Below are 25,593 nucleotides of genomic sequence, written 5' to 3' on the forward strand. Positions count from 1 at the left end.
TTAATTAATTTAATTAATTACATAATTATACAAGATATAACACGTTGGAAACATTTAATTTAGCCTCCACGTCATTCCTTCTTATTCGGAATTAGCCTCCTTTTTGTGCTCATCTCTTGTGCGTCGTCGTTTAATATTTTTTACAATTTATTCGTGGCAAATAAATATAACTAATTTATTTTCTTTTCTTTTGTTTAAAAACTTCCGATTTAAAAGAAATAAAATATTTTAAAAATAGATTTAATATAAAAATTTAATAAAAATTTAAGGGTTTTTTTTATATTATTTTTTATTTTTTATTTTTGTTTTAATTTTATAATTGGCCTACGTAGGTAGGTGAGCTTCCCCAAGACAATTTCTAGGTATATTATTTGGCAACTAATTTTCTACCTCTGCCACGTAAGACCCCGTCGCGTCCACCGTGGCGCCTTCTCCGACGCGGTCTCTTCCCGCCCGTTCCTTCCCCTTTCCTCTCCACACCTCTATTTAAGCAAAAATTTCCCTCAATTTCCTAATCCGGAAAACGAAATCATTTCGGAGCCCTAAAACGAAGAAAAAGGAAAGAATCACTGTAATATGGGCAACTGTTGCAGAAGCCAATCCTCTTCAATGGTCTTCGCCGGAGACGATTGGGGCTCCTTCAGTTCCAAGCACGGCCGTGGCCGCGGCGGAAACGCCTCAACCTCCAGCGGCGATCCAGAGAAATATAGACTACTTGGAGAGAAGCAAACGTCGTCGTGTCCACAGCCGCAAGTGAAAATCAAGATGACGAAGAGAGAGCTTGAGGATCTGGTGAAGAATCTGGAGATAGAAGGCTTGAGTCTAGAACAAGTAATTGGGCGGATGATGAACGATGAGGACGAATTTCAAGGTGAGCACCATCGCTCCTGGAGACCTTCTCTTCAAAGCATTCCAGAGTGATCGATTAGCGATTAGCTCTTCCTGATCTGTAAAAAAGAAGAAAAGAACAGGAAATTCATTCATTCATTATACCGATTTGTTTTGCTGTACATGTAAATTAGTTCGTTGAATTCGGTTCTTACTCATTTGTAAATGTTAGGGCAAATTTGCATTTATTGCAAGCTTGAGAAGCATGTGAAGATTAAATTAAACATGAATTCCCACTTGGTTTGCAGGAGCTGTTATTAATTACGAGTGTTCTGCTCTGCATTCAATTCTGCAAAAGTTTGCCCTAGAACGAAAAATTCAATTCAATTTTGGAATAATTTTCAAAATTATGAATTATTTATGATCTTAATTCTGGGGTTCTATTTTCTCCGACAAGCATTGGCTCCTTTAATACACTTGCCATCTAGTAGAGTTTACTTAACTCTTTATTAATATGATATAATTTAAATTACAATAAGTGATTAAGGACAGCTCATTGACTCAATTATGGAAGCTTAATAATAATAATCATCCTTTGTAATTTCATTATTATTATTATTATCATCTTTTTTCAATTAACTAATTCTCTAGACACGTCTTAAAACTTAGAGAGAGAGTCGTTGAAGAGAAAGTCTAAATATAATAATATCTACTAGCGGTAGGCTTGAATCATTACAAATTGCATCATAACCAAACACTGAGGTGTGCCAACGAGGACACTGAGCTCCCACTGAGGTAAATTTTAAGATCTCACATAGTTGGGGAGTGAAACAAAGTATTTTTATAAGGTTTGGGGTATTACCGATGATATCAGAGCCAAACACGGGGCGGTGTGCCAACGAGAACCTAGGGTAGACACTAACCTCCAAAGGATTGATTGTGAGATCTTACATCGGTTAGAGAACGCTTAGCCTCCAAGGAATTGTGGGCTCCCAAAAAAATAGATTGTGAGATCCCACATCGATCGAGAAATCTCTAATTTATGAGTCAAGCATTCGTATAGAAAAGAAAAGTGAATAGCTGCCATCTAGACTGTCCATATCTAAATGCACAAACCTACTAGTACTACACATTATAGAGAGCATTTTAATTTGAAATGAATAATAATAGTCCATTCATACTTTCAATATTCAAATAAATGTGCATTTAAATTTTTCATAAAAATCTGCTTCATTTTAAATGCACTAAAAATCATTCAATTCCCCCACTAATTATATAAAATATAATTTAAATACTCAAAACAACAACAATTATTATAACCCACTTATTATTGCCAATTTTAAATAATTTCTTGTCAATGATTTTCAGGGGCGTACTAAATGGGCCACTAAATGTCTCTCTCTATTTAAATTTAGAATTAGTTTTATTTTATTTTTGTAATTTTTCAATCATTTCAAATAAATAAATAATATACTTTTTTTTTTTCATTTTAAATATAAAAATTCTGATTCATTAATGAATTAACAATTTTGAAAATTTTATTTGTATTTATTTAATAGATAAAAAAAGAGTAAAGTGTTTTATTCAATTTTTTTGTAATTCATTATATACCTCTTGAATTCAACTTTTATTTCTAAAAAAAATATTTTAATTAATAGTCAAATTTTAAAAATAAAAATATGATGCGGTTTCATAAGTAGGGCTTATCAACTCAAGCCCGCACGTCCAACAAGCACAAATTACCCGATACGGAAAGAAAACCTCTCGAACTCCTCAAAACCAACTCGAGGAGTCTGGACGACTACTAATATGGTTAATGTTCATTTTCGTAATTTCGGTCAACTGAATGATGATGTAAAATGTATGAATAGAGACTCACCTCTTACAAATGTACGAACCTTATATTACTATATTGGCGTGAAGTCATTCACGGGCCGCTCGACAGGATTGTTCCGATTATATTCATTCAAATTTAATATTTATAATTTTATTTTAAAATTAAATGAAAAAAAAAAAAAAAAAAAAAAACAAAGTGGATATGAGGCGGAAGTTATTTAATTCGAAGAATATGTGGGTCCCTAGCCGAATGAAAGGCATGAAAAACCAGGCGGGTCGGGAGGACTTCGGACATTTCCCGGGTAAGTCGGGTAATTTTATGAACCGAAAACTCGCACGCTTGGGGAAATGGCACGCGTGAGAGAGAGAAGAAGTGGGGTCACTCCTCACACTCATCACGCGTGCGAGGGAGAAGAGAGAGAGGGAGAAGTTAGGAAAGAAGCAGCTGCCGCCATTAATGCCATATCGTTCTTCTTCTTGTTCTTCCATCTCAATTTTTTTTTTTTTTTTTTTTTTTAAATTTTAATTTATTTTTGTGTTCTTCTTCCTTCTTCCTCTTGGTATTGCAGATCTGTCCATGTGTGGGGCCATTCAGACAGCTATTACTTGAGCTGCTTTCGTCCCCACACACTTTGAAGCTCATTCATGGCTTCTCTCTATCTCTCTATCTCCCCACCTTCTCAATTTCTTCACTCACTCAACCACTTCCACTCCTCCAATCCCAATTTTGATGCTTCTTAACCCTTATTCTCTTCATTCCCACTTCCAATTTCTCTTCCTCCACCTCCCTCCCTGCTTCTTTGGAACCCACACAATCTGGAAACTCGAAAAAATGGATGACAGATTCTCTCTCAAGCTTCGTTTCGATGCCGTTCTTCTCCACACGCTACTTCTCCTCCTATGTAAGTGTTCTTAACTTCCTGTTTTTTTCTGCGTTTTTCTATGTGGGGTTCGCCTCTTTTTGCTCGATCTGTTGCCTTTTCACAAGCTTCTTCTTCTTCTCTATGTGCTGAAGTTTAGGTAATTTTGTTCTGCTCTTCTTTCTCGACATTCTTGATTTGCTTATTTCTCTGTTGTTGTTTTGGATTGGATAGAAGAGCTGTCGTTATAGAAAGAATCAGCTTCTGATACCTAATTTTGCTCTGTTATTAACTTACCTTTTTTTCCTCCATCTCTCATTTAATCTAATTTGTCCAACGGCTAGATTAAATGATAAATGATTCAGCTGTCATTTTTGTGCTAATGGGTAGCATGCGAGCTGATGATACAAGCAAAGATCTTACTGGGTTGTCTTATAAATGTATAATTCAAGCATCTATGGAGTCTGGCGCAGTTCTTTGGCTGTACTCTGGAATTTATGTTCCTTTGTTGGCTTACAAAATGTTTTCTGATACATGGTCTGGATTTTGTAGAAGTAATCCTCACATAAGGGTTATAAATGAAACAGTTACTATAGGACCAAAAGAAATGAGTTTGGTTCAAGTAGTCGTGCTCACCAGCTAGCTGTTTGAGCTTTTGGAAGAGGCTCCACCCAGAAATCATAGGACCAAAAGAAATGAGTTTGGTTCACCCATTACCTTAAGCAATTAGCACACCTGACTTAGACATGGATGACTTTAGGTTTTATATCCTTTTCAGATGCAATTATCTTCAGACAGAGATATTGTGTTACCTATTGAAGTAGAATCTGAAATAACGTGAAGCTGTTACTAACATATTTGGATTTCTCTATAATTATGGATCTCACATCGGTTGGAAAGGAGAACGAAACATTCCTTGTAAGGGTGTGGAAATCTCTCCCTATCAGACACGTTTTAAAACTTTGAGAGGAAGCCAAGAAGTGAAAGCCCAAAGCTGATAATATTTGCTAGCGGTGGACTTTAGTTGTTACAAATGGTATCAGAGTCAGGCTCCAAACATTGTGCTAACGACGACGCTGGGCTCCCAAGGGAGGTGGTGGATTATGAGATCCTACATCGGTTGGAGATGGAAACCCACATTCATTATACGGGTGTGGAAACTTCTCTCTAGTAGGCGCGTTTTAAAACCTTGAAGCGAACCTCATTAGTGAACTAGCTCCTCCGCTTGCTTGTGCCATTTCAATATATTATCCTTTTTGGTATCTCATCATATGGCAATAAAACCTATCAATGAAATTTTTTGTGTACTAAATCCTCCAAAAACGATTCTGTTCGTCTCTCAAATTAGTATGTTCATGCCACTTAAAACTGCAGAACATCATTATACAATAAACTAAAAAATGGTTGTCCTTTACATGTTTAACGCGGTATTATATCTCACGAGTTGTTTTTTTCTTTTTGTTGCAGATTTCCATGAAACTAGCTGCATCCCGTCAACATATCCCACACGGCATCTGTCGAATGAGAAACCAATGGACGATATGTATCCCGAGATTGCTCCAAGTGGGAATCCAAAGCCATTCCTTCCTCTCCTTGCCCCTTCTCCATTGGCACCCTTCACAAATACCACAGTCCCAAACTTATCAGGTTTATGATTGTTTGTCTAGAAAAAGTTAGTTTATAATGATTCAGTGATTCTTCTTTTTAATTTAATCTCTCATACTCCTTACAGGACAATGTTTGTTGAACTTTTCTGCAACCGAAACTTTGATGGGTGTGACTGCCATGGATTGTTGGGCCCCTTTCGCGAAACAGATGGCCAATGTTATTTGTTGTCCGCAGTTAGAAGCTACTCTTGCTATCCTTATTGGTCAGTCGAGTAAAGATACTAATGTTCTTGCTTTAAACGGGACGCTTGCCGAATATTGCCTCTCAGATATTGAGCAGATTTTGGTGGGGCAGGGTGCAAATGAACGTCTTAAACACATATGCAGAGTTCATCCAGCCAATCTCACTGAAGGGTCTTGTCCGGCCAAAGATGTTAGTGAATTTGAGACCACTGTCGATACGTCTAAGTTGCTTGCTGCCTGTAATAAAATTGATCCTGTGAAAGAATGCTGCAATGCAATCTGCCAGAATGCCATTTCAGAAGCCGCTACAAAGTTAGCAATGATATCTACAGATTTCTTGGGTATGCCTGGATCTCAAGTCTTGCCTGAACAGTCCGCTAGGGTTCGTGATTGTAAAACTATTGTCCTCCGATGGCTGGCAAGCAAACTTCACCCTGCTAATGCCAAGGAAGTTCTTAGAGTACTGTCCAATTGCAATGTTAACAAAGGTGAGCTTGAAAGCAAATTTTTTCGAACGGAGATTTACGAAATTCTCGTGATATCACTGTTATAATTCATCACATCTCTATGTATTTGTCGATCCTACGCCCATTTGCCTTTTTGGTCAATGTCTACAACATTTTCAATTTTTTAAGATTCGAGTCACCACTCACTTTTGAAGCTATTATCTTTAGCTACCACATCATCATATATCTTTTCGGTGTGCTATTCTCAGTTTGTCCATTGGAATTCCCCGACATGAAATATGTTGCCGATGCTTGCGGGAATGCGATCTCTAACAAGACAGGGTGCTGCCTGGCCATGGAAAGCTATGTAACGCATCTGCAAAAGCAGAGCCTCGTTACCAACTTACAAGCTTTGGATTGTGCTACATCATTGGAAATGAAACTACGAAAGTCGAATATCACGAAGAACGTGTACGACCTATGCCATATTAGCCTTAAGGATTTCTCCCTCCAAGGTTTGTAGCTTTTATCCTCTTATGTTTCCAGATTTAAACAACTCCTTGAATAATTTCACATGGATTCTAATAGTTTTTTTCCCTTTCCTGCCCATGTTCTAACTTGATAATGGATCTACAACTTTGAGCATTGCAGTTGGAAATCAAGGTACTATTTCATAAAAATTTACTTATTCCATATTCTTGCAAGCTAACCTTTGATTACACCATTAGCTTTTGTTGGCTTAAAAATTATTAGAACACATACTATTGGGTTGTGCTTAGCGTTTGTAACGAAAAAATGAAGATTGGTGTCGGTCCATAGACACGAATGCAGATTTTTAGCCTGTTTTCGAAATTCAAATGATTCATTTTCTCTCTAACTTTCATTATCGTCTCGACAGAGTTTGGATGCCTTCTACCAAGCCTGCCTTCAGATGCCATATTTGATCCATCATCAGGGATCAGCTTTGTTTGTGATCTGAATGACCATATTCCAGCTCCATGGTCTTCTTCAACTCAAATGACAGCTTCATCATGCAATAAGAGTAAGATACATTTTTAAAACTTCCAGTTTGGAGCATGGGTATCAAATATAGAGCCTTAACCAGTTCTCCAATCTTTATAAGAAAATGTCGAGTTATCGTCTTCTTAAATTTCTAATTGCTCGCGTTTTTGGATTGCAGCTATCAAAATTCCTGCACTTCCTGCAGCAGCATCTGCTCAAAGTGGTACTTATATTCTTCAACTATCCTCGAATTTCTCTACAAGAACCGAAAATACGAATATCGTTACTAGTGGTCATTTTGAAACAGTAGTTTAATTTCATCATTCTTCTCCGTGAGATCCCACATTGGTTGGAGAGGAGAACGAAACATTCATTATAAGGGTGTGGAAACCTCTCCCTAGTAGACACGTTTTAAAACCGTGAGGCTAATGGCGATACGTAACAGGCCAAAGCGGACAATATCTGCTAGCGGTGGATTTGGCTGTTACAAATGGTATTAGAGTTAGGCATCGAGTGGTGTGCCAGCGAGGACGCTAGACCCCCGAAGGGGTGGATTGTGAGATCCCACATCCGTTGGAGAGGAGAACGAAGCATTTCTTATAAGAGTGTGGAAACTTTTCTCTAGTAGATGTGTTTTAAAACTGTGAGGCTAACGACGATATGTAATTAGCCAAAGCGGATAATATCTGCTAGCGGTGGGCTTGGATTGTTACACTATCAATCTAATCCCATCCACCAAACACAATTTATACGAACAAGTGGATTCTTTGACCCATTCTTTTACACAAACAGTGGTTACAAAAATGTAGAATTTTCATTCTCAAACTCAGTCAACGATTACAAAACAAGTCATTACTAACTAATGCTCACTGGGATGAATACAGAATTTAATACCATGCGTTAATTGACCTGACATCTGAGTTCTGAGGTAATAGAAGAAAAAAAGACTTAAGTGAGTCAGTGAGAGTTATGTAGATACAGTATCTAAGTCAAAAAATGCAGAGTTTTGTTAGGTTGGTTGATACATTCAAAGTGGCTTTATATTGAATATAAGTGTCATGAAACCTGAATTTCCTCAAACTTAATACCCCAACTGTTGCAGGCCTTTACAACGATGGTGTGGTACATGTGTTGCTCATTGCTATCTCAGTGGCCCTCATGATACTCATCTAGCTTATTTATTGCTATCTTTGGAGAAGACTGTTGTCAAGTCATCATCTAAAACAAGGATGTTCATGTTCATGTTCATGTTCAATGAAGCTTATGACGAAGTCTTGTATCCTCAGAAGTTTGATGAACCTTGTGAATAGTTTTAGATGTTCTGAATGTGGTAGAAATTTGAGTTGGAAAAATGGTTCCCAAATTCCTAATTTGTTCATTCTTGCTGTCAATGTAATAAAAAGTTTTGTAAAGATATATTAGGAAAGCTGAGCAGAGTGGTGCAGCATTTCAGATTTCGTTGTATATTTGGATTTACATCCAACATGAACATAGCTCAATAACTCAATAGTCAATAGGGATTGACGTGTAGTCTTTCTCCTAAATCTGTTCAAGTACTTAGACCTTAAATATTTGTTTCCATCACTCTTGAAAGCTCGAAAACTTATTCGTTAATCAAACAAAATCAAAATGAATCTGTAATAGCTCAAGTCTACTGCTAATGTATTTTGTCTGCTTTAGCTTGTTATGTATCATTGTTAGCCTCACGGCTTTAAAAAACGTATGTTGAGGAGATGTTTCTACACCTTTATAAATAATACTTATAACTCTTGATTATGAAAATTGATAAGGAACACTTGATTTCAAACTTTCTGTTGAATAACAAAACTTTCCGATACTTTTTTGGAACGATCTCGAAGTTCGAGTTAAAACGAAACTATTGAAAAGGAACTCTCAAAAAACATAAACACGAGTATTCATGAACGAGATAACCGAATCTTTTACCTTCATTTTCGTTTCGTTTTTCGATTAGAGGCAGCATAAAGGAACTCTCCATCCAATATCAAAAGGCATTTTTCCTTTTCAAACATAGAACTCCACAAAACAAAGATAAGAAGACAAATACTCAAGAAACCAAAGAAGGAAAGGCCAAAGCTTCCTCCTTAGCTCGTCCAAACAAGCTCTTACAAGTTCTAAGCTGTCCAAATTGCTTGCAGATCCCATTTCTTGCAGTACAAAACCCCATTGACATCGTCTTCTTCAGCTTCTTCAACCTCCTCCCAATCCTTAGCTTAAACTTCCTTATTCTGATTCTGAGACACGAAGATCTCCTCCTACTGCCACTGTTTGCCTGCTCCATTATCTTGTATATCAAGAACTGGGCTTGCCTGTGCTTTTTCTCTTCTGGGTCTTCCTTCTCCATCCTTGAGTACCCATTTTGCCTCCTTGTCACTAACCCACTCATATTTCCTCTGCTAAAACAGAGCCTTTCAGAAACAGAGCCTTACAGAAACAGAGCAGTTTCTAGAGAAAATGATATCAACTCAGAATCAAGCACATAAATTCCTTTCACAATACCCATTTTATATACATAAAGACAAAGAGAGAGAAGGGCGTGATGATTGTTGTCATTTCTTAATATCAAAGAAAAAGTTAAAAACATAGCTAACCGTCCATGCGTCATTCCATCCTAAGCAGAAACCTACTCTTATATTCTTCTATAACTATCATTCTGATTATGATTTTCAATATTTTATGATAAAACTTGGATCTTGGGATAAGTTTAAAACAATGCCAACCACATACAAAAAGTGGGATTATTTATTAATGAAGAAAGCTTTCAGTCTGTTATTTTGGGGTCTCTGCAATACTTATTTTGTTCATTGTTCATCAATCTCCATACTCTGATATGAAAAGAAAAGAACAAGAAATTGGGTTTTTGTTAATAAATAATGATATGGGTAATTGTGTAAAGCATGTGATGGATAATTATGAAGCTGTCTGGGTATGAATCCATGCTTCATACTTTGGAAACATATAAATTATTGCATTATTGCATATAACCTATGGTTTAGCATTGAAGAAAAACATATAATAAACTGAATAATTTTTTGTAAAAAACTATGAACCAGCTGCCAATAGAGTCAGCAAGTAAGCCAAGCCGTCCGAATGAACAGTGAAATGAAGCAATATTTAATTGGTCGAATCGGCGACCAGCTGGTGAGATACAAAGTCAAAAGATGGGACGTGTGAAGCTTGTCATGTGTAGAACAGACAAGGACTTGGCTGATGCCTGAAGGTTTCTTGAAGAGTCAGCTTCCCCACGGCTAAAGGGTCGGTAGAATTATTGGAAACTATTGAAAATATATTCATTTATTGGGTTTCCATTATTAGTTTGAATCATGCTCGAGTTTGGTCAACTTTGCATTAATCATTTATGCCCATTAACAAAGAACCGCACTAGTTGGATAAGGGGGAAGATTATGGGTATATAAGTGGAGACGATTGTTTTTCAGTGGATCAAAGCCATGTCTCGGCTTAATCGTGTCAGTAACCTCTCTGGCTGTTAAGTTTCTTTATATCATATATGCCATGTGAGATCTCAGAAACTTCTCACTAACCGACGCGTTTTAAAAACCTTAAGGAGAAACTCAAAATGAAAAGTCTAAAAAGGACAGTATCTATTAGCGATGAATTTTGGCCGTTACAAATGGTATTAGAGCCAGGTTACCAGACGGTGCAAGACACCGGAAGTAGGGCTAGATCCTCTCTATAGTAGACGTGTTTTAAAATCATGAGGTTAACGACGATATATAACGGGTCAAAGCGAAGTTATGATATGATTCACTTTATTGACTTAATATTAAAGATATTGACTTGGATATAGAAGTTGATGTGTCCATGATGAATTACATGGTAAGGAGCATAGGATCCTGTTCCATTAATATACATTACTTTTTTTTTTTCCAGAACGAATGGTTGAGAATAAGGCCACAGAGAAACATAAATAAATGAAAGTTGACCAAATGTTAGAGCTTTCAGCGTCAGATTTCAGACTAAAAGTAAAGAGTTTTGAGAAACAGAGCACGCTATTGGGCTCTGTTTTATTTTGTATTTGCTTTCTTCTTCATGCATGTCGTCTGCAACCATGCTCCTTATTATTTCCAAATAAACAAGCAAAGGATGATGTCTGTTTGATGTTTAAGGTCCATTATATTTACTTCCGAAGGTCAACTTTTGAGCATGATGATGTTTGCAATGACACAGACAAAGTAACCTTGGAATCTGTAAAAAAAGATTACGTTTTTCCAATACGCATGTCAAGGTTTTTGTTGATTAATGCATGGTACAATAATGAAGAAGCAGGTAGATTGTTTTATTACAGGTCGGTCGGACAAGATTTGATTCACAAGATTGCATCTTGATTCTGGATAAACATCTGCTCTGTTCATCAGTTTATTTTGGGCTTAAAGCACTAGATTCGTGAATTGGGTAAACAATGAGAGATCATCTCATCGGTTGGGAGAAAAGCAAGTCATTTTTTATAAGGGTGTAGAAATTTCTCATTAGCATAAGCGTTTTAAAATCGTGAGGAGAAGTCCGAAAGGAAAAGCCTAAAAAGGACAATATTTGCTAGCGGTGGACTTGAACAGTTACAAATGGTATCAAAGCCAGATACCGAGCGATGTGCCAACGAGGAGGCTGAGCCCTGGAAGAGGATGGACACGAGGCGATGTATCAGCAAGGACACTAGGCCTCGAAGGAGTAGATTGAGGGTCTCTAATCGATTGGAGAAGGGAACAAATGCAGCAAGGACACTAAGCCCCAAAGGGGGTGGATTGTGAGATCACACGTTGGTTAGGAAGGAAAACGAACCATTCTTTGTAAAGGTGTGAAAACCTCTTCCTAATATACGCGTTTCAAGTGAAAGTTAAAAAAAAAAAACAATATCTACTAGAGGTGACAATATCTACTAGAGGTGAGCTTAGACTTGGGCTGTTACATTTATCTTAACTCTTGGAGTTGATGTCACAGCATATCAAAGTGTAAATCATGTTCAGACATGACCAGATGAATAATAAGTGAGGATTTTATTCATATATAAGAACAGCAAGTCTGTCTTCCAGATCTCGATCTGTAGCTATAAATGGGCGACTACAAGTTGATTGAACACTCAAAATTATTTACATTCTGCCCATGTCTTTGGAGGCAGAAGTATATTCCAAGCAGAATGATGCAGGCTTGTGGAGCCGGTAATGCTAAGTAATCTATAAGCTTCTCAAGATGATTAAACCTTCAAAAGTTCCTATAGTTTCCACTTAACCCACTGATCCTTCAAGCTTCAAGCTCATGAGTTGGTTCACCTCAGCACCAAATTCATCAGGCAGCTCGTTGAAGACATCACGACAGAATCCGGATATCATGGCAGCCATGGCCTTCTCATAGTCTATTCCTCTCTGTTGAAAATAAAACAACTGATCTTCACCAATCTTGGACGTACTGGCTTCATGTTCAATGCGGGCTGTGGGATTCTTCACCTGTTTGAAACGAGATTGTGAGTTATTTTGAAGATTTGAGTAATAAAATTTGCACAAATTCTAGCCTAGGTTTGCTCATCTCAAGTATTTCATCTTCCAGACAGTTCTTGGGTTATCCCTATCAAAGTCACCTCCATTGGATTAATAAAGAACTTTCTATTTCAAAAGGTATACCCTCAATCTCATATTATGTATACTTGCAACTCTATAATGATGAAGAAAACTATGTCAAGAAAACTATGTAAACAGAAACATACAAGAATTCAAAATAAGTTTAAGCTGCCCTTTCGGTGCCTAGATTTGAAGTTATGAAATTAAAACAAGCGTGGCAGTGCATGCATGACAAGATTTTCATCTTCGGGTTGGGGAGGAGAATGAAACATTTTTTACAAGGGTGTGAAAACCTCCCTCTAGCAGGTGTGTTTTAAAAACTTTGAGAGGAAACTCAAAAAGAAAAGCCCAAAAATGAAAATATCTGCTAGCAGTAGGCTTAAGCTGTTACAAATGGTATCAGAGCTAGACATTAGGTGGTATGCCATGGAGGATGTTGAGCCCTCGAAAGGGGGTGGACAGCGAACAGTACGCGCGGGAGGATGCTGGACCCCAAAGGGTGTGTACTGTGAGATCCCACATTGATTGGAGAGAGGTATGAGTGCCAGCGGGGACGCTGGGCCCCGAATGGAGGTGGATTGTGAGATCCCACATCGATTAGAAAGGGGAATGAAACATTTTTTATTAGGGTGTGTAAACCTCTCCCTAGCGGATACGTTTTAAAAACCTTGAGGGGAAGCCCGAAAGGAAAAACCCAAAGATGACAATATCTGCTAGTGGTGGGTTTGAGCGGTTACTTCCAAATTGTTTTCTCATAGAAAAGTTATTTGCAGGATAATCACTAATTACCTCTTCTTCATCAGTGACTTTAACTATAGAAAGTGAAAAAATTGAGGTGATTCTTTGTTTTTCGGACAAGTAGGTAATGATGTAATATTAGAGAAGTTTCCGGGAGGTTGCTGTTTTTGGGAAGAACTTTGTTGAGAGACTTTATAGTGTGAGAGTATGAGATATACACTTTGTAAACATTTTGATTATTGAGATTGGTTGCTACCCGTGGATGCAGGAGAATTACTTATACTTCCGTAACAACACAGTCAACTTTGGAAACAAACAAATAAGAAGATCAAAGGGAATTACCTGGATGTATGGATAAGTGTTGGCAGCAGCATTGTCACCAATGAGCATTGAATCACATTGAGACGAGTTCTTCGCATTGTCTGCTTTGGATTGAACCTGAACAAGCCCCCTATAACAGTTCCTTGAGTTCCCAACAGAAATACCTTTTGAGATAATTCTACTCCTTGTATTCTTTCCTTTGTGTATCATCTTCGTACCCGTATCTGCCTGTTGATAATTATTCGTCAGCGCTACCGAATAGAACTCGCCAACAGTATCATCTCCCTCCAAAACAACGCTCGGATACTTCCAAGTAATGGCAGAACCTGTTTCTACTTGTGTCCAAGATATTTTAGAACGAGCCCCGGCACAAAGGCCACGCTTCGTTACAAAATTATACACACCCCCTTTTCCTTCCTCGTCGCCAGCATACCAGTTTTGAACTGTGGAGTACTTAATCTCTGCACCTTCAGCACAATACAATTCAACCACAGCAGCATGAAGCTGATTTCTATCATAGGAAGGCGCTGTGCATCCCTCTAAATACTCTACAAAACTCCTGTCATCAGCAACAATCAAAGTTCTCTCGAACTGTCCAGTTTCCAAAGCATTGATTCGAAAATAAGTCGAAATCTGCATCGGGCACTTCGTGTTCTTAGGTATATAACAAAATGATCCATCGCTAAACACCGCCGAGTTCAATGCAGCATAAAAGTTATCCTCACTAGGCACAACTCTTCCCAAATACTTTCTAATTAGATCAGGATATTCCCTAATTGCCTCAGATATTGAACAGAAAATTACACCAGCTTTTTCTAGCGTTTGCCTATGAGTAGTAGCAATTGAAACACTATCTAGAACAGCATCAACAGCAACGTTAGCTAGACGGTTGCGTTCATTTAAAGGAACCCCGAGCCTATCAAAATACATGAGCAGCTCGGGGTCCGCCTCGTCAAGGCTGTTCAAAGTAGGTTTTTTCTTAGGAGCAGAATAATAACATAGATCTTGAAAATCAATTGGTGGATATCGATTATCAGACCATGTGGGTTCTTTCATCCTAAGGAATTTCTCAAAAGAATTCAACCGAAACTGAAGCATCCAATCGGGTTCTTCTTTTAGGGACGAAATCAATCGAATAGTTTCCTTGGAAAGCCCTTTCGGAATCGAAAACGAATCGATATCCACAGTAAATCCAAATTTCTTATCGTAATCGCGGTTACGAAGAATATCCTGAATTTTCTCATCAGTACTGGTAGATGACGGCGAGGGCTTACCTGGAGAAGTCGGACCGGATATCGCAGTTTTGGGATCGTAGCTGACATCTGCTCGGACTCTGAAGGGCTTCGACTTCGAAATCTTCAAGTTAGCAATTCTGGGACTCTGCAGCCTTTGAATAGCGTCTTTTTGTAATTCCCAAGTGGGGTGATGAGGAAAGCGTGAAATTCCATTAGCTAGCAGAGAGGCCATGGATGATGACAGATGCTCAGAGCGCGCGAGAGAGAGAGAGAGAGAGAGAGAGAGGAGAATCTATACGCCGCTAAATTTCGGGATAATCATGGTGTCTCCTCGCAGATCTTCCCACGAACGGCAATTGAAAACGATCGTCTTGTGGCCAACACGAACCTCCAACCCAAATATAAATCAAAATTTTTAAGACCTCAATATTAGTGAACTAGTAATAAAATCATTTAATTTTCTCGGTTATTAAAATGAATTTAATTTTTATTTGGCTATTGAAGTTTAGATTTTTAATTCATCTTTAAAGTTAATTAAATTATACATATCAATAAACTAAAACTATTTAGAACTTAATTATACATTACAAAAAACTAATTTTTTTTTTTCAATTTTAAGAACCAAACAATTTTTATTTTAACCCTAAGATTTAAAAAAAACATATATATTTATATACATACATACATATAAATATATATATATATATATATATATATATATATATGTATATAGACACAAGTTTCTAGTCTAACTCGCATGATTAGCAAAGACAGAAAATTAACTATAGAAATAAAATAAACGACACAAAGTACACAATCAAACTTCTGAGGAAGAACATAATTAAAAAAAACAAGAAAAAAAAAAAAAAAGAAGAAAGGTATTTCAGTCATCAAGGAGTTATGGTAGAGAATAGAAAATAGGAAAAAGAGTTCTTCAGAATGGATGGAATGGGAGGGGTAACTCAAAACGGGGGAGGAGGCCAGGCCAGAGTGAACAAAACTTCAAATCTACTACATGTATCCTCCTTGCTGCTGCTGCTGCGGTTGCTGTGGTGGTGGCTGCTGGTAATTCCCATAGCCGCCATACCCACTGTAGAACATATTAGGGTCCTGCGGGGCTGGAGCGTAGCTGAAGTTTTCGTATCCTTGCCCGTACCCGTAATACCCGCCTCCACCATTCCATTGGTTAGGATCTGCCTGAGGCTGCTGAAAGGTGAAGAAACAATTTAATTGATCATTATGAAAGAACTATATTCAATAACCATTGTCGGAGGATAACAGATGAGTGTACTATAATAGAACTCTACCTGTTTATTTGAAGGACTACGTCCCCATGAAAGTCTAATGTTCTGCCCACCAATTTGTGTTCCATTCAGCATGCGTAATGCTTCCTCAGCACAGTTTCTAATATCGAAGTTAAAATCACCAATAAATGTGTCATCACCTATTCAAGGGAGATTAAGATGTTAGGGTACATCTTTCTACTCACCGGTCAGAAAATTGAACGAAACCACATCGTTTGCCCACAGGTATCTTTACATGCACCAATTCCCCATACTGACCAAATACTTGTCTCAAGTGATCATCTGTGACATTAGAGTCCAAATTCCCCACAAATATCTGCAATATAGCCATTTAAGAAGTTAGAAACCGCAAATAAAATTACATGGAAAAGGAAAAAGGGTAAAGAACCCACAGTAGTATTGTTTGGATCACTCTCATTTTGGGTTCCTTGAGGATTCTGGTATGAATCTGAAATACAAAAAATTAAGCCAACATGAATTTGCATTTTATCTTGAACTATCAGGTGTTCTCTTCTTTTAATATATCTTAAAGACAAAATCTCCAACAATAAAATTGAAACAAAAGAAATTTTCAATTGCACAATCTCACAGTATTTTAAGAGGTTTACTGAGACCTAAACACTTTTGGTTAAGAGAGGTAATACATAAAGCATGTGGCAGTATGAAGGGTAATATTGTAGTACTCATAAAACCACGAAGGATACCAAAAAAATTAGAGATGCAAAGAATTACCCCAAAATAAGGGAAATAATAAAAGACAAGTCTATTATATTATATCACAGTCACGCCTAAAAAGGCTTTGACATGCATAACATCGTCCATAAAGGTACAATCTTCCTTTTATCTGACATAGGCGTAAGCCTAGAGACAGGGAAGGGTTTGAAAACATTGATCATAAAAAGGCCAGAATTTAAAAAACAAACCATAGAATGTAAAATAGGATAATATCACATGAAGAAATATCCATAGGATAATACACATGATTAAAAAAAAAAGGTGATATCATAAAGCATCACATCCTAATGTTCTAAATATCACAAATAGAGTCTCTAACTTCAGACTCAGGCAACCATACTCTGCCATATTAAAAATCTAGCATGAAGAAACTAGCCCAATCATTAGCATAAAAATTATTCAAACAAAGAAACAGAGTAAAATATATAACAAAAACTATAAGTGATGAAAGTATCCAAACATAACATAAGCAAGACCAATCAATAGAATCCTATTTACACGAGATACAAACAAAGTATCCCTCAATATATCTGTGTCCACCAGGTTAAAGAAGAAAGGACTGACAATTTGGAATACCGAGCTAGAGAAATGAAAAACTAGAAAGAAAGGAGAATCCATGCAGTCCAAAATTCTTTTATAGGTAATGGATTCGAAAGCATAAACAGGAACGAATAATCATACTTAGAAGAAAACATAGGTAAACCCTGTAAACCCTAATATTAGGTGGTAAAGGACAAGCACAACCTATGTGGCCTGCTATAGCTGTTGTAGAAGGATAGTTCAATATAAAACCAGCGTGCCATCACATTAATGAAATTGCAATAATTCATCTACCTAAAGAGCCAACGTAGCCTGAACTTCTTTTGAAAAAAATCTAATGGAATTAGATTGAAATGCCAGGGAGAAAAAAAACACCCATGAAAATGAAAGGAAAAGCTAAACGTTGCAGAACTAAAGGTGAATTAAAAAACGTAGCATAAATATGCCACATAAGACATTGGCGGGAAAAAACTGACCTAAATGGAACAACGTACTAAAGGGTAAGCATGTCAGCTGAAATCAGTAGCGGACCCCAAGCTGACAGAACCTTTTGACACCCTGCTTAAAGAAAAGAGGAGTTTTATAAGTTTATGAATCCTTTTTATAGTTACAATGACCAAAGTTCGAATTGGAACTGCACGAAGGAAAAGGCATGAAAGGCTACTATTCTCCACGGGTATAACGAGGGGGCAATTAAAATGATAGAAAACTAAAAAATAAAAGTAACGGAGAGGAGCTAAATCCGGACAGAAAAATAAAGAAGGTCGGATTTCATCTAGGCATATTGAAAGCAAAAAGAAAGCCAAAACTCTAAACTCAACTGGCACATCCATACTATGAACGAATGAAGGAGGATATATTCAATACAGAATTTGATGCTCTGTTTCTCATTTAAATTTTCCAATTTGGGGGGAGGTTAGTATTTACTTTTCGCATACTGCTGACCGCCAGAAGTGTTCTTGTTAGCCGCTGGTCCGATACGCATGGGCCTGGATGAACAGAGGACACCATTCATCTCAGTCATTGCCCGCATTTGTTCACTCTCATCTCCGAACTTAACAAATCCATAACCTTTAGTACGTCCAGTGAGCCTGTCAATCACAACTTTAGCACCCTTAACGGAGGTATAACGGGCCCTAAATGTCTCTTGTAGCACGTAATCAGTAACATCACCAGCCAAATCTCCTACAAAAATTGTGTAATCGGGAGAGTCATCTTGTCGTTTCTCCCCTGCTGATGCCCAGTTCAATCTAAAATTTTGCGCCCCATTAGGCATCGCTGTGCCGTTATATGCTTGTAGTACCCTTTCCGCTGCTGGACGAGTTAAAAATTCAAGAAAGCCGTAACCCTCGGACTGGCCGGTTTGCTTGTTCCGAATAACTTTCACGGATGAAACCTGGGAATAAAAACATCATCAATTCTATACGAAAAAAAATTGTAACCGCTTAATATCTATCAAGATGACATTTCAGAAACATGTACATGCAGGAATCTGGATGAAATCGACCTAATAATCACAAAAGTCCGACAAATCCCACCAATAATAATAATAAAAATAAAGACATATACACACATGATCTCAAGTGCGGTGGCGCGTCGATTCACGTACCTCGCCTGTATGAGCAAAGCAATTAAAAATATAGTTCTCGTCCATCCAGTACTGCAAGTCTCCGATCCAGAGAGTACGAACTTCATCGGCGTTGGCTGGTTGAGAGGGTTGGCCCTGAGGCGAAGCGGCCTGCGGCTGCTGAGGCCACATCTGAGGGACAGGCTGCGGTTGAGGCGGCTGAGGAGGCATCATCATGTAAGGAGGTTGTTGTTGCTGGTATTGAGGGGCCTGGTGAGGCATGTTGTGAGGAGCAATACCAGGTGCAGGCTGCATGGTTTCGAAAAAGGGAAACAAAATCTCCTTGTAGAGAGAAGAAGAAAGAAGAGAGAGTTTGGGTGTCTCGTCTGAACAAAGAGAAACCCTAACCCTAGAAGTCGAGGATGAGCGAAAGGGAGGGAACAAATAGAAGGGGATCCGGAAGGAAACAATTAGATTTATCGTTTAAAAAAGGAAATAAAATAAAACAAAACAAAATTTGAAATACTTTATCCCAACGCTTTTGAGGCCATGATTTATAGAAAGAACATTGGGCCCCATCACCATGTCCAACGTCATATTGACGCTTCCCAAATCCAACCAATCAAAGAAGCGAGCTTATGGAACTCCAGATGGTACCGACCGCACGTGAATATTTAGATTTTCTATTATCGTAAGCAGACTAATTCCAACAATGCCCGAAAAAAGCACTCCTCGCATAGAAATTTGTTAAGAAATTAAACAATTTTAAAATATTTTTAGAAAAATTAATTTCAATCGAAGGTGCAGAAGTGAATAAAAATTGCAATTTGGCCCCATGTTTGTTACTAATAAATGAATTTTCCCTACAAAAACTCGATGGGAAATGGGAGTCCAACAACAAAAAGTAGAGTTCAAGCCACTTAAATACACCATAAAAAAGTGTCAATAAAGCCAGAATATAAGTCAGATGGGCTAGTCCAGCAGGAACATAAAGAGTAGGTTCAGGTTGTACTGCAACCACGTACAGCAATTTAAGCAAGAATTTACGAGAATTACAATAAGATCATTCAAATGGCTGGCTACCCATCATAGATTATGAAGAAACAAATAACGCAAGACGCAAAACCTCTAACACCAGATACAAGCACACAAGCGACATCATGTCAACGGAGTCATAGAATAGATGAGAGTAACATCTTCAAAATCTTCTACAAATGACAAGCAGAAGTTTGGGGTCACGTTCTGAGGGGGGGAGGTGGTGGGGGGGCACAACAAGCAAACTTGTCATCTACATATACCCTCCTCCTTGTTGCTGCGATGGCTGCTGCGGTCCTGGTTGTTGGTAGTTCCCATACCCACCATACCCACTGTAGAACATGTTAGGGTCTTGGGCAGCTGGAGCATAGCTATAGTTTTCATATCCTTGTCCATACCCATAATATCCTCCTCCTCCTCCTCCTCCTCCACCATTCCACTGATTAGGGTCAGCCTGAGGCTGTAAATTTGCAATAGAGGATTACAAAGCTTCATATTTGCTTCAATATGAATACTGGATAATAAGTGAGACATAATACTACTACTACCTGTTTGTTAGAAGGACTACGGCCCCATGAAAGTCTAATGGTTTGCCCACCAATTTGGGTTCCATTCAACATGCGCAAAGCTTCATCGGCGCAGCTTCTGAAATAGGATTTAAAAAAAACAAAATAATCTACTCATGAGCAAACGAGCGCCAAATGTAGGGAAGGGGCGAGGCATCATAAATGCTTTTGAGGACCAACCTGTCTGAAAATTGAACAAAGCCACATCGCTTGCCTGCAGGTATCTTAACATGCACCAGCTCTCCATACTGACTGAATACTTGTCTAAGATGCTCATCAGTGACGTTAGAATCCAAATTTCCCACAAATATCTGCAAGAAGATAACATAGCAACTCATAAACATGTCCATATGATTATATTACTACTAAGAAGTAATGAAGTACCCACAGTTGTATTATTTGGATCGTTCTCATTCTGAGTCCCTTGAGGATTCTGGTATGAAGCTGCATTTGGAAATATCAAACTTATCTGTCAACGGAAACTAAAAAATTCCAGAGTTGTCATTTGTCATTTTTCTTAAATAAGATACTGTCCTCAATGACACTTCTAACTTAACAGTGTCATATCACAACATCATTATGGTGAATGATAGTAATTTAAAAAAAAAAAAAAAAAACCAAGACACATGCAAAGACTAAAACAAAATAAGCACAAATGACTAGCAAACCAAGGATATATGAAAAACACATCCTGTCTTTCACTGAGACTTAGCCCACCAAACAGAACCCACGAATGCCAAAATCTCAACTCTTAAAATTTACCGTAATTAATTCTTGTCCTACTCCTGTCTTTCACTGAGACTTGAGTGTTTTGCACCTCAGATACAGAAGCACAGAAGGCGCATACCCCTATCCATAAGGGTGTAAGCCTCCTAGGCATAAGCTTTGAAGAACTACAAAGCTTTCAGCTCATACCAATTGAGAACATTCACATGAAGACCAGAATATTAAGAATACAACACATTGTGCCAAACATAATGAATGCAAAATAGGTGAGTAAGTAATTCCATATCTTACCCATATCGGACAAGAAAAAAAACCATATTATAATACACAATAGTTATTCAAGAAAGGGAAACTATAAGGCATCCCATCCAAAAGAACTAAATATCACAAACAGCCTCCCTGACTTAAGACATGAGGCAACCATACTACACCATATTGGAAATCTTGCACACTAGCCAATCAATCACATAATATGATTCAAACCAAGAAACGGTGTGAACCTTGAGATAAAAACTAGAAGAGGTGAATGTAGCCAATCTTCAAATCAGCAAAACCAATATAAATAAATCTTATTTACAAAAGACGTATATACGACATAAACCTGAATATAAATAAATCCAACACGTTAAAAGAAGTATACAATGTTCAAGAGGAATGGCTTTATGAAATATCGAGCTACAGAACGAAAAACGAACAAGAAATGAAACCCATGCAGATCAACAAATGCATCAAATTCTTTTGAAGGTAGTGGATTTGTCTAAAGAAATGGTATCCAACTATCAAGTACAACAATCCAACACGTTAAAAGAAGAATACAATGTTCAAGAGGAATGGCTTTATGAAATATCGAGCTACAGAACGAAAAACTAGTATGAAATGAGAACCCATGCAGATCAAGAAATGTATCAAATTCTTTTGAAGGTAGAGGATTCGTCTACAGAAAAGGGACCCAACCATCAAATACTGAGAATAAAATATAGGAAAGTAAATCCCATAAGCCCTAAATAATAGGAGGTGAAGGACAACCACACCTTTGTGGCTACAGCAATTGCTGTAGAAAGAAAGCTCAGAATCAAACTAGTCTGCTATCCCAGACTCCCAGTTGTTGGAAATTTCAATAAATCTAGCTAAAGAACCTAAGTGGCCTAAACTTAAAAAAAAAAAAAAAAAAAAAAAAAAAAAAAAAAAAAAAAAAAAAATCTGACGGAATTAGACATTGCGAAATGGCAGGGGAAAAAAACCCCATGCAAATGAAAGGAAAAACTAAACTTTGCAAAACTAAAGGTGAATTAGAAAAACGTAGCAAAAATACGCCACTTAAAAAGAAAGAGGTAAGACATTGGCGGTAAAAAAACTGACCTAATTGGAACAACGTACTAAAGGGTAAGCATGTCAGCTGAAATCAGTTGCGGACTCCAAACTAACAGAGCCTTTTGACACCCTGCTTAAAGAAAAGAGGAGTTTTACAAGTTAATGAATCTTTTTTTACAGTAGTTACAGTGACCAAAGTTCGAATTGGAAGTACACGAAGGAAAAGGCATGAAAGGCTACTATTCTTCCAAGGTATAACGAGGGTGGAATTAAAATGCTAGAAAACTAAAAATAAGAGTAACGAAGAGGAGACAAATCCAAACAAAGAACAAATAGGTCGGGTTATATCCTGGCATATTCAAAATGAATACCAGAACTCTAAACACAATCACATCCATGCAACGAATTAATGAAGCGGAATATACTCCATAAAAATTTTGATGGACTGTTTTGCATTAAAATGAATCCCCTTTAGGGAAAAGGTGGTATTTACTTTTCGCATATTGCTGAGTACCAGAAGTGTTCTTGTTAGCCGCAGGTCCAATTCGCATAGGCCTAGATGAACAGATAACACCATTCATCTCAGTCATGGCCCGCATTTGTTCAGTCTCGTCTCCGAACTTCACAAACCCATAACCTTTAGTGCGTCCAGTGAGCCTGTCGATCACAACCTTGGCACCCTTTACGGATGTATAGCGAGCCCTGAACGTCTCTTGAAGCACGTAATCAGTAACATCACCAGCCAAATCCCCTACAAAAATTGTATATTCAGGAGAGTCATCTTGTCGCTTCTCCCCTGCTGATGCCCAGTTCAATCTGAAATTTTGTGCCCCGATGGGCATCGGGGTGCCATTATACGTTTGAAGTACTCTTTCTGCAGCTGGGCGTGTTAAGAACTCAATAAAGCCGTAACCCTCGGATTGTCCAGTTTGCTTGTTCCGAATGACTTTCACGGAGGAAATCTGGGGATATAGACATCATTAATTCAAAACTAAGAAAAAAAAAAAAAAAAAAAAGACACTAACCGCTTCTTATCCATCGAGTTTACATTGTAATAACATGTATGCGCACAAGTCATCATATAATCCAACTAATCATCATAACTCATTCACTAAAAAATATAGAATAAGTACATACACACGCATGATCTCGACTCGAGTAGCATTCATAGACGTACCTCGCCTGTATGAGCAAAGCAATTGAAAAGAGCGTTCTCGTCCATCCAGTATTGCAAGTCTCCGATCCAGAGCGTACGGACCTCATCGCCGCTAGCTGGTTGAGGCGGTTGGCCCTGTGGCGAGGCGGCCTGCGGCTGTTGAGGCCACATCTGAGGGACAGGCTGCGTTTGAGGCGGCTGAGGGGGCATCATCATGTAAGGAGGTTGCTGTTGCTGATACTGAGGGGCCTGGTGAGGCATGTTGTGAGGGGCAACACCAGGAGCAGGCTGCATCGTATCAAAGATGTCGGAATTTGTTAAATGTGAGATACGGAGAGAGTTTGGGGATCTCGTTTGACTCGGAGAAACCCTAACCCTAGAAGTCGGAAGCAGCCAGGCCTCGAGAGAGAGAGAGAGAGACGAAATGGTCGGGATTTACTAGGACTTTATTTCATTAGCAAACACTAACAAAAAATTGAGACACGTTATCCGAAAGGGCGTGGGCCCCATACATATATACATCTGTCCATCATCTGCTGAATCTCTTAGTTAGGCCAATCAACCACCGAGCTCATGCAATATATAGTGGTTTCGACTACACATGATCAGTTTTGTTAACTAGTAACAATGTCCATTTACCTAGCGGTATACCTAGTGAGTTAGGGCTTGGTAGAGACCCAACCCGAACGATTTGAGGAATTGGGGAGTGATTTATCTCCATCAGATAAACAGGGTCGAGATTGAAAGTTGTATTCTCGTCCCTGTCCTCGCCCAATTTCTTGCCTTTATTTCTGTCTTACAATTACATTTTCACGACTTTCTACCAAGAAACATCATTTTATTTTAATCTATATATTTTATTTTTTATATAAATATTATTACTTATATATTATAATATTTAATACTTATGGTAATATTTATTTATTTATTATTATTATTTTTTTTATTTTTTATTTTTTTACTTAACTTCAACCATATGTAATCCAATCGCGTTCCAAAGGATTTAAACGAATAAAGAGCAACTTGATGTCACTTTGACGAAAATGCCCTCAAGCCTGCAACTTGCCAAAATATCAAATTTTTCTATTTAAGGCTAAGGCGAGCGTCGTTAAGACCCTATCCACTTCTGGTCTCATTGGGCCCGCCGAGAGCCCGCGAAACAGAAATCTTCCTTCCCAAAGCTATCTACAATGGAGATTTCAACCTCCCATCCTGCTTCCCTGCACAACTCACTATCTCCTCGTCTCCTCTTTCCTTACTACCATTACGCCGTTCCTCAGAACTACGTGCACTGGGCTCAAACCTCCGAGTCTCACGTTTTCTCGGCCGATCTGCCTGGTACTTCCTCCGATTTGTTCGATTCCTTTCTTGCTGTAGGTTTCTCGTGCCGTTATTGAATTTCTGAATCGTTTTTTGATTTGTCAATTTGATGCGTAGGTGTTCGGAAGGAGGAGATAAAAGTGGAGGTGGAAGATTCGCGATACCTAATTATTCGAACGCAGGCTATGGATGGAGTTACGGTGCCTGCGAAGAGCTTCTCGAGGAAGTTTCGGCTTCCGGTTTTGGTCGATGTGGATGCGATTTCGGCTGGATTTGAGAATGGAGTTTTGGAGATTACGGTGCCTAGGTCTTTAAGGACACGCTCTGTCATTCACCAGACTGATTCTTCTGATCAACTTCAACTTCTTGCTAGGGCTGCTTGATTTGATCGGGATTCGAAACTCGAACGATTGACGATTTCGATTCCAAGTTTGCTGGTTCTGCCTTCTCTTTTCCTTTCGTTGGAAGTTTGATTAATTTCTCACGAGCAGGGAAAAAAAAGACGTTTCGATATCGACATATTGTTAGATTTAGAATCTGTGATTGGAGACGATTGATCCCAATGAATTAGATTCATCGAAGTCACAAAGGATTATGTTACCCTTCTAAAAAATGCCATTGAGGTGATG

At 38.1% G+C, this 25,593-nt stretch overlaps 6 protein-coding genes across 9 annotated transcripts; 2 read left to right on the plus strand and 4 right to left on the minus strand.

Moving 5' to 3' along the window:
* The first annotated feature begins 3,164 nt into the window (after positions 1 to 3,164).
* Positions 3,165 to 8,378, plus strand: LOC111783087 (putative GPI-anchored protein At1g61900). 2 transcript variants are annotated; one of them, XM_087120848.1, is made up of 8 exons: positions 3,165 to 3,566; positions 4,992 to 5,171; positions 5,257 to 5,862; positions 6,090 to 6,335; positions 6,472 to 6,483; positions 6,719 to 6,862; positions 7,001 to 7,068; positions 7,106 to 7,249. In XM_087120848.1, the coding sequence occupies exons 1-8, from the start codon at positions 3,395 to 3,397 to the stop codon at positions 7,130 to 7,132; spliced, it is 1,455 nt and encodes a 484-aa protein (XP_086976974.1). In that variant the 5' UTR covers positions 3,165 to 3,394; the 3' UTR covers positions 7,133 to 7,249. The 2 variants fall into 2 exon arrangements, with proteins under 2 accessions (XP_086976974.1, XP_023519737.2); XM_023663969.2 differs by lacking the exon at positions 7,106 to 7,249 and adding an exon at positions 7,925 to 8,378 and having other exon boundaries at positions 3,166 to 3,566; positions 7,001 to 7,045.
* A 372-nt stretch (positions 8,379 to 8,750) lies between these two features.
* Positions 8,751 to 9,374, minus strand: LOC147786369 (uncharacterized). The gene has a single exon (XM_087120812.1). It carries the CDS (start codon positions 9,224 to 9,226, stop codon positions 8,888 to 8,890), a length of 339 nt encoding a protein of 112 aa, XP_086976938.1. The 5' UTR covers positions 9,227 to 9,374; the 3' UTR covers positions 8,751 to 8,887.
* A 2,459-nt stretch (positions 9,375 to 11,833) lies between these two features.
* On the minus strand, positions 11,834 to 15,089 carry LOC111782470 (iron-sulfur cluster assembly SufBD family protein ABCI8, chloroplastic). Its single transcript, XM_023663223.2, has 2 exons — positions 13,491 to 15,089; positions 11,834 to 12,299 (listed from the first exon to the last, which is right to left on the minus strand). The coding sequence occupies exons 1-2, from the start codon at positions 14,934 to 14,936 to the stop codon at positions 12,081 to 12,083; spliced, it is 1,665 nt and encodes a 554-aa protein (XP_023518991.2). The 5' UTR covers positions 14,937 to 15,089; the 3' UTR covers positions 11,834 to 12,080.
* Positions 15,090 to 15,465: 376 nt separating this feature from the next.
* On the minus strand, positions 15,466 to 19,322 carry LOC111782472 (polyadenylate-binding protein RBP45). Of its 2 annotated transcripts, none has more exons than XM_023663225.2 (6): positions 18,893 to 19,322; positions 18,211 to 18,679; positions 16,401 to 16,456; positions 16,194 to 16,324; positions 16,012 to 16,108; positions 15,466 to 15,907 (listed from the first exon to the last, which is right to left on the minus strand). In XM_023663225.2, exons 1-6 carry the CDS (start codon positions 19,163 to 19,165, stop codon positions 15,716 to 15,718), a joined length of 1,218 nt encoding a protein of 405 aa, XP_023518993.1. In that variant the 5' UTR covers positions 19,166 to 19,322; the 3' UTR covers positions 15,466 to 15,715. The 2 variants fall into 2 exon arrangements, with proteins under 2 accessions (XP_023518993.1, XP_023518992.1); XM_023663224.2 differs by having other exon boundaries at positions 15,466 to 15,910; positions 18,893 to 19,320.
* A 433-nt stretch (positions 19,323 to 19,755) lies between these two features.
* Positions 19,756 to 24,077, minus strand: LOC111782473 (polyadenylate-binding protein RBP45). Of its 2 annotated transcripts, none has more exons than XM_023663229.2 (6): positions 23,666 to 24,077; positions 23,003 to 23,450; positions 20,840 to 20,895; positions 20,632 to 20,762; positions 20,434 to 20,530; positions 19,756 to 20,345 (listed from the first exon to the last, which is right to left on the minus strand). In XM_023663229.2, exons 1-6 carry the CDS (start codon positions 23,936 to 23,938, stop codon positions 20,139 to 20,141), a joined length of 1,212 nt encoding a protein of 403 aa, XP_023518997.2. In that variant the 5' UTR covers positions 23,939 to 24,077; the 3' UTR covers positions 19,756 to 20,138. The 2 variants fall into 2 exon arrangements, with proteins under 2 accessions (XP_023518997.2, XP_023518996.2); XM_023663228.2 differs by having other exon boundaries at positions 22,982 to 23,450; positions 23,666 to 24,075.
* A 676-nt stretch (positions 24,078 to 24,753) lies between these two features.
* Positions 24,754 to 25,545, plus strand: LOC111782474 (HSP20-like chaperones superfamily protein). The gene is made up of 2 exons (XM_023663230.2): positions 24,754 to 24,982; positions 25,082 to 25,545. Exons 1-2 carry the CDS (start codon positions 24,835 to 24,837, stop codon positions 25,345 to 25,347), a joined length of 414 nt encoding a protein of 137 aa, XP_023518998.2. The 5' UTR covers positions 24,754 to 24,834; the 3' UTR covers positions 25,348 to 25,545.
* The last annotated feature ends 48 nt before the right edge of the window (positions 25,546 to 25,593 follow it).

This window comes from Cucurbita pepo, chromosome 20, assembly GCF_057944985.1.
Source record: "Cucurbita pepo subsp. pepo isolate OVF chromosome 20, ASM5794498v1, whole genome shotgun sequence".
Classification (NCBI taxonomy): domain Eukaryota; kingdom Viridiplantae; phylum Streptophyta; class Magnoliopsida; order Cucurbitales; family Cucurbitaceae; genus Cucurbita; species Cucurbita pepo.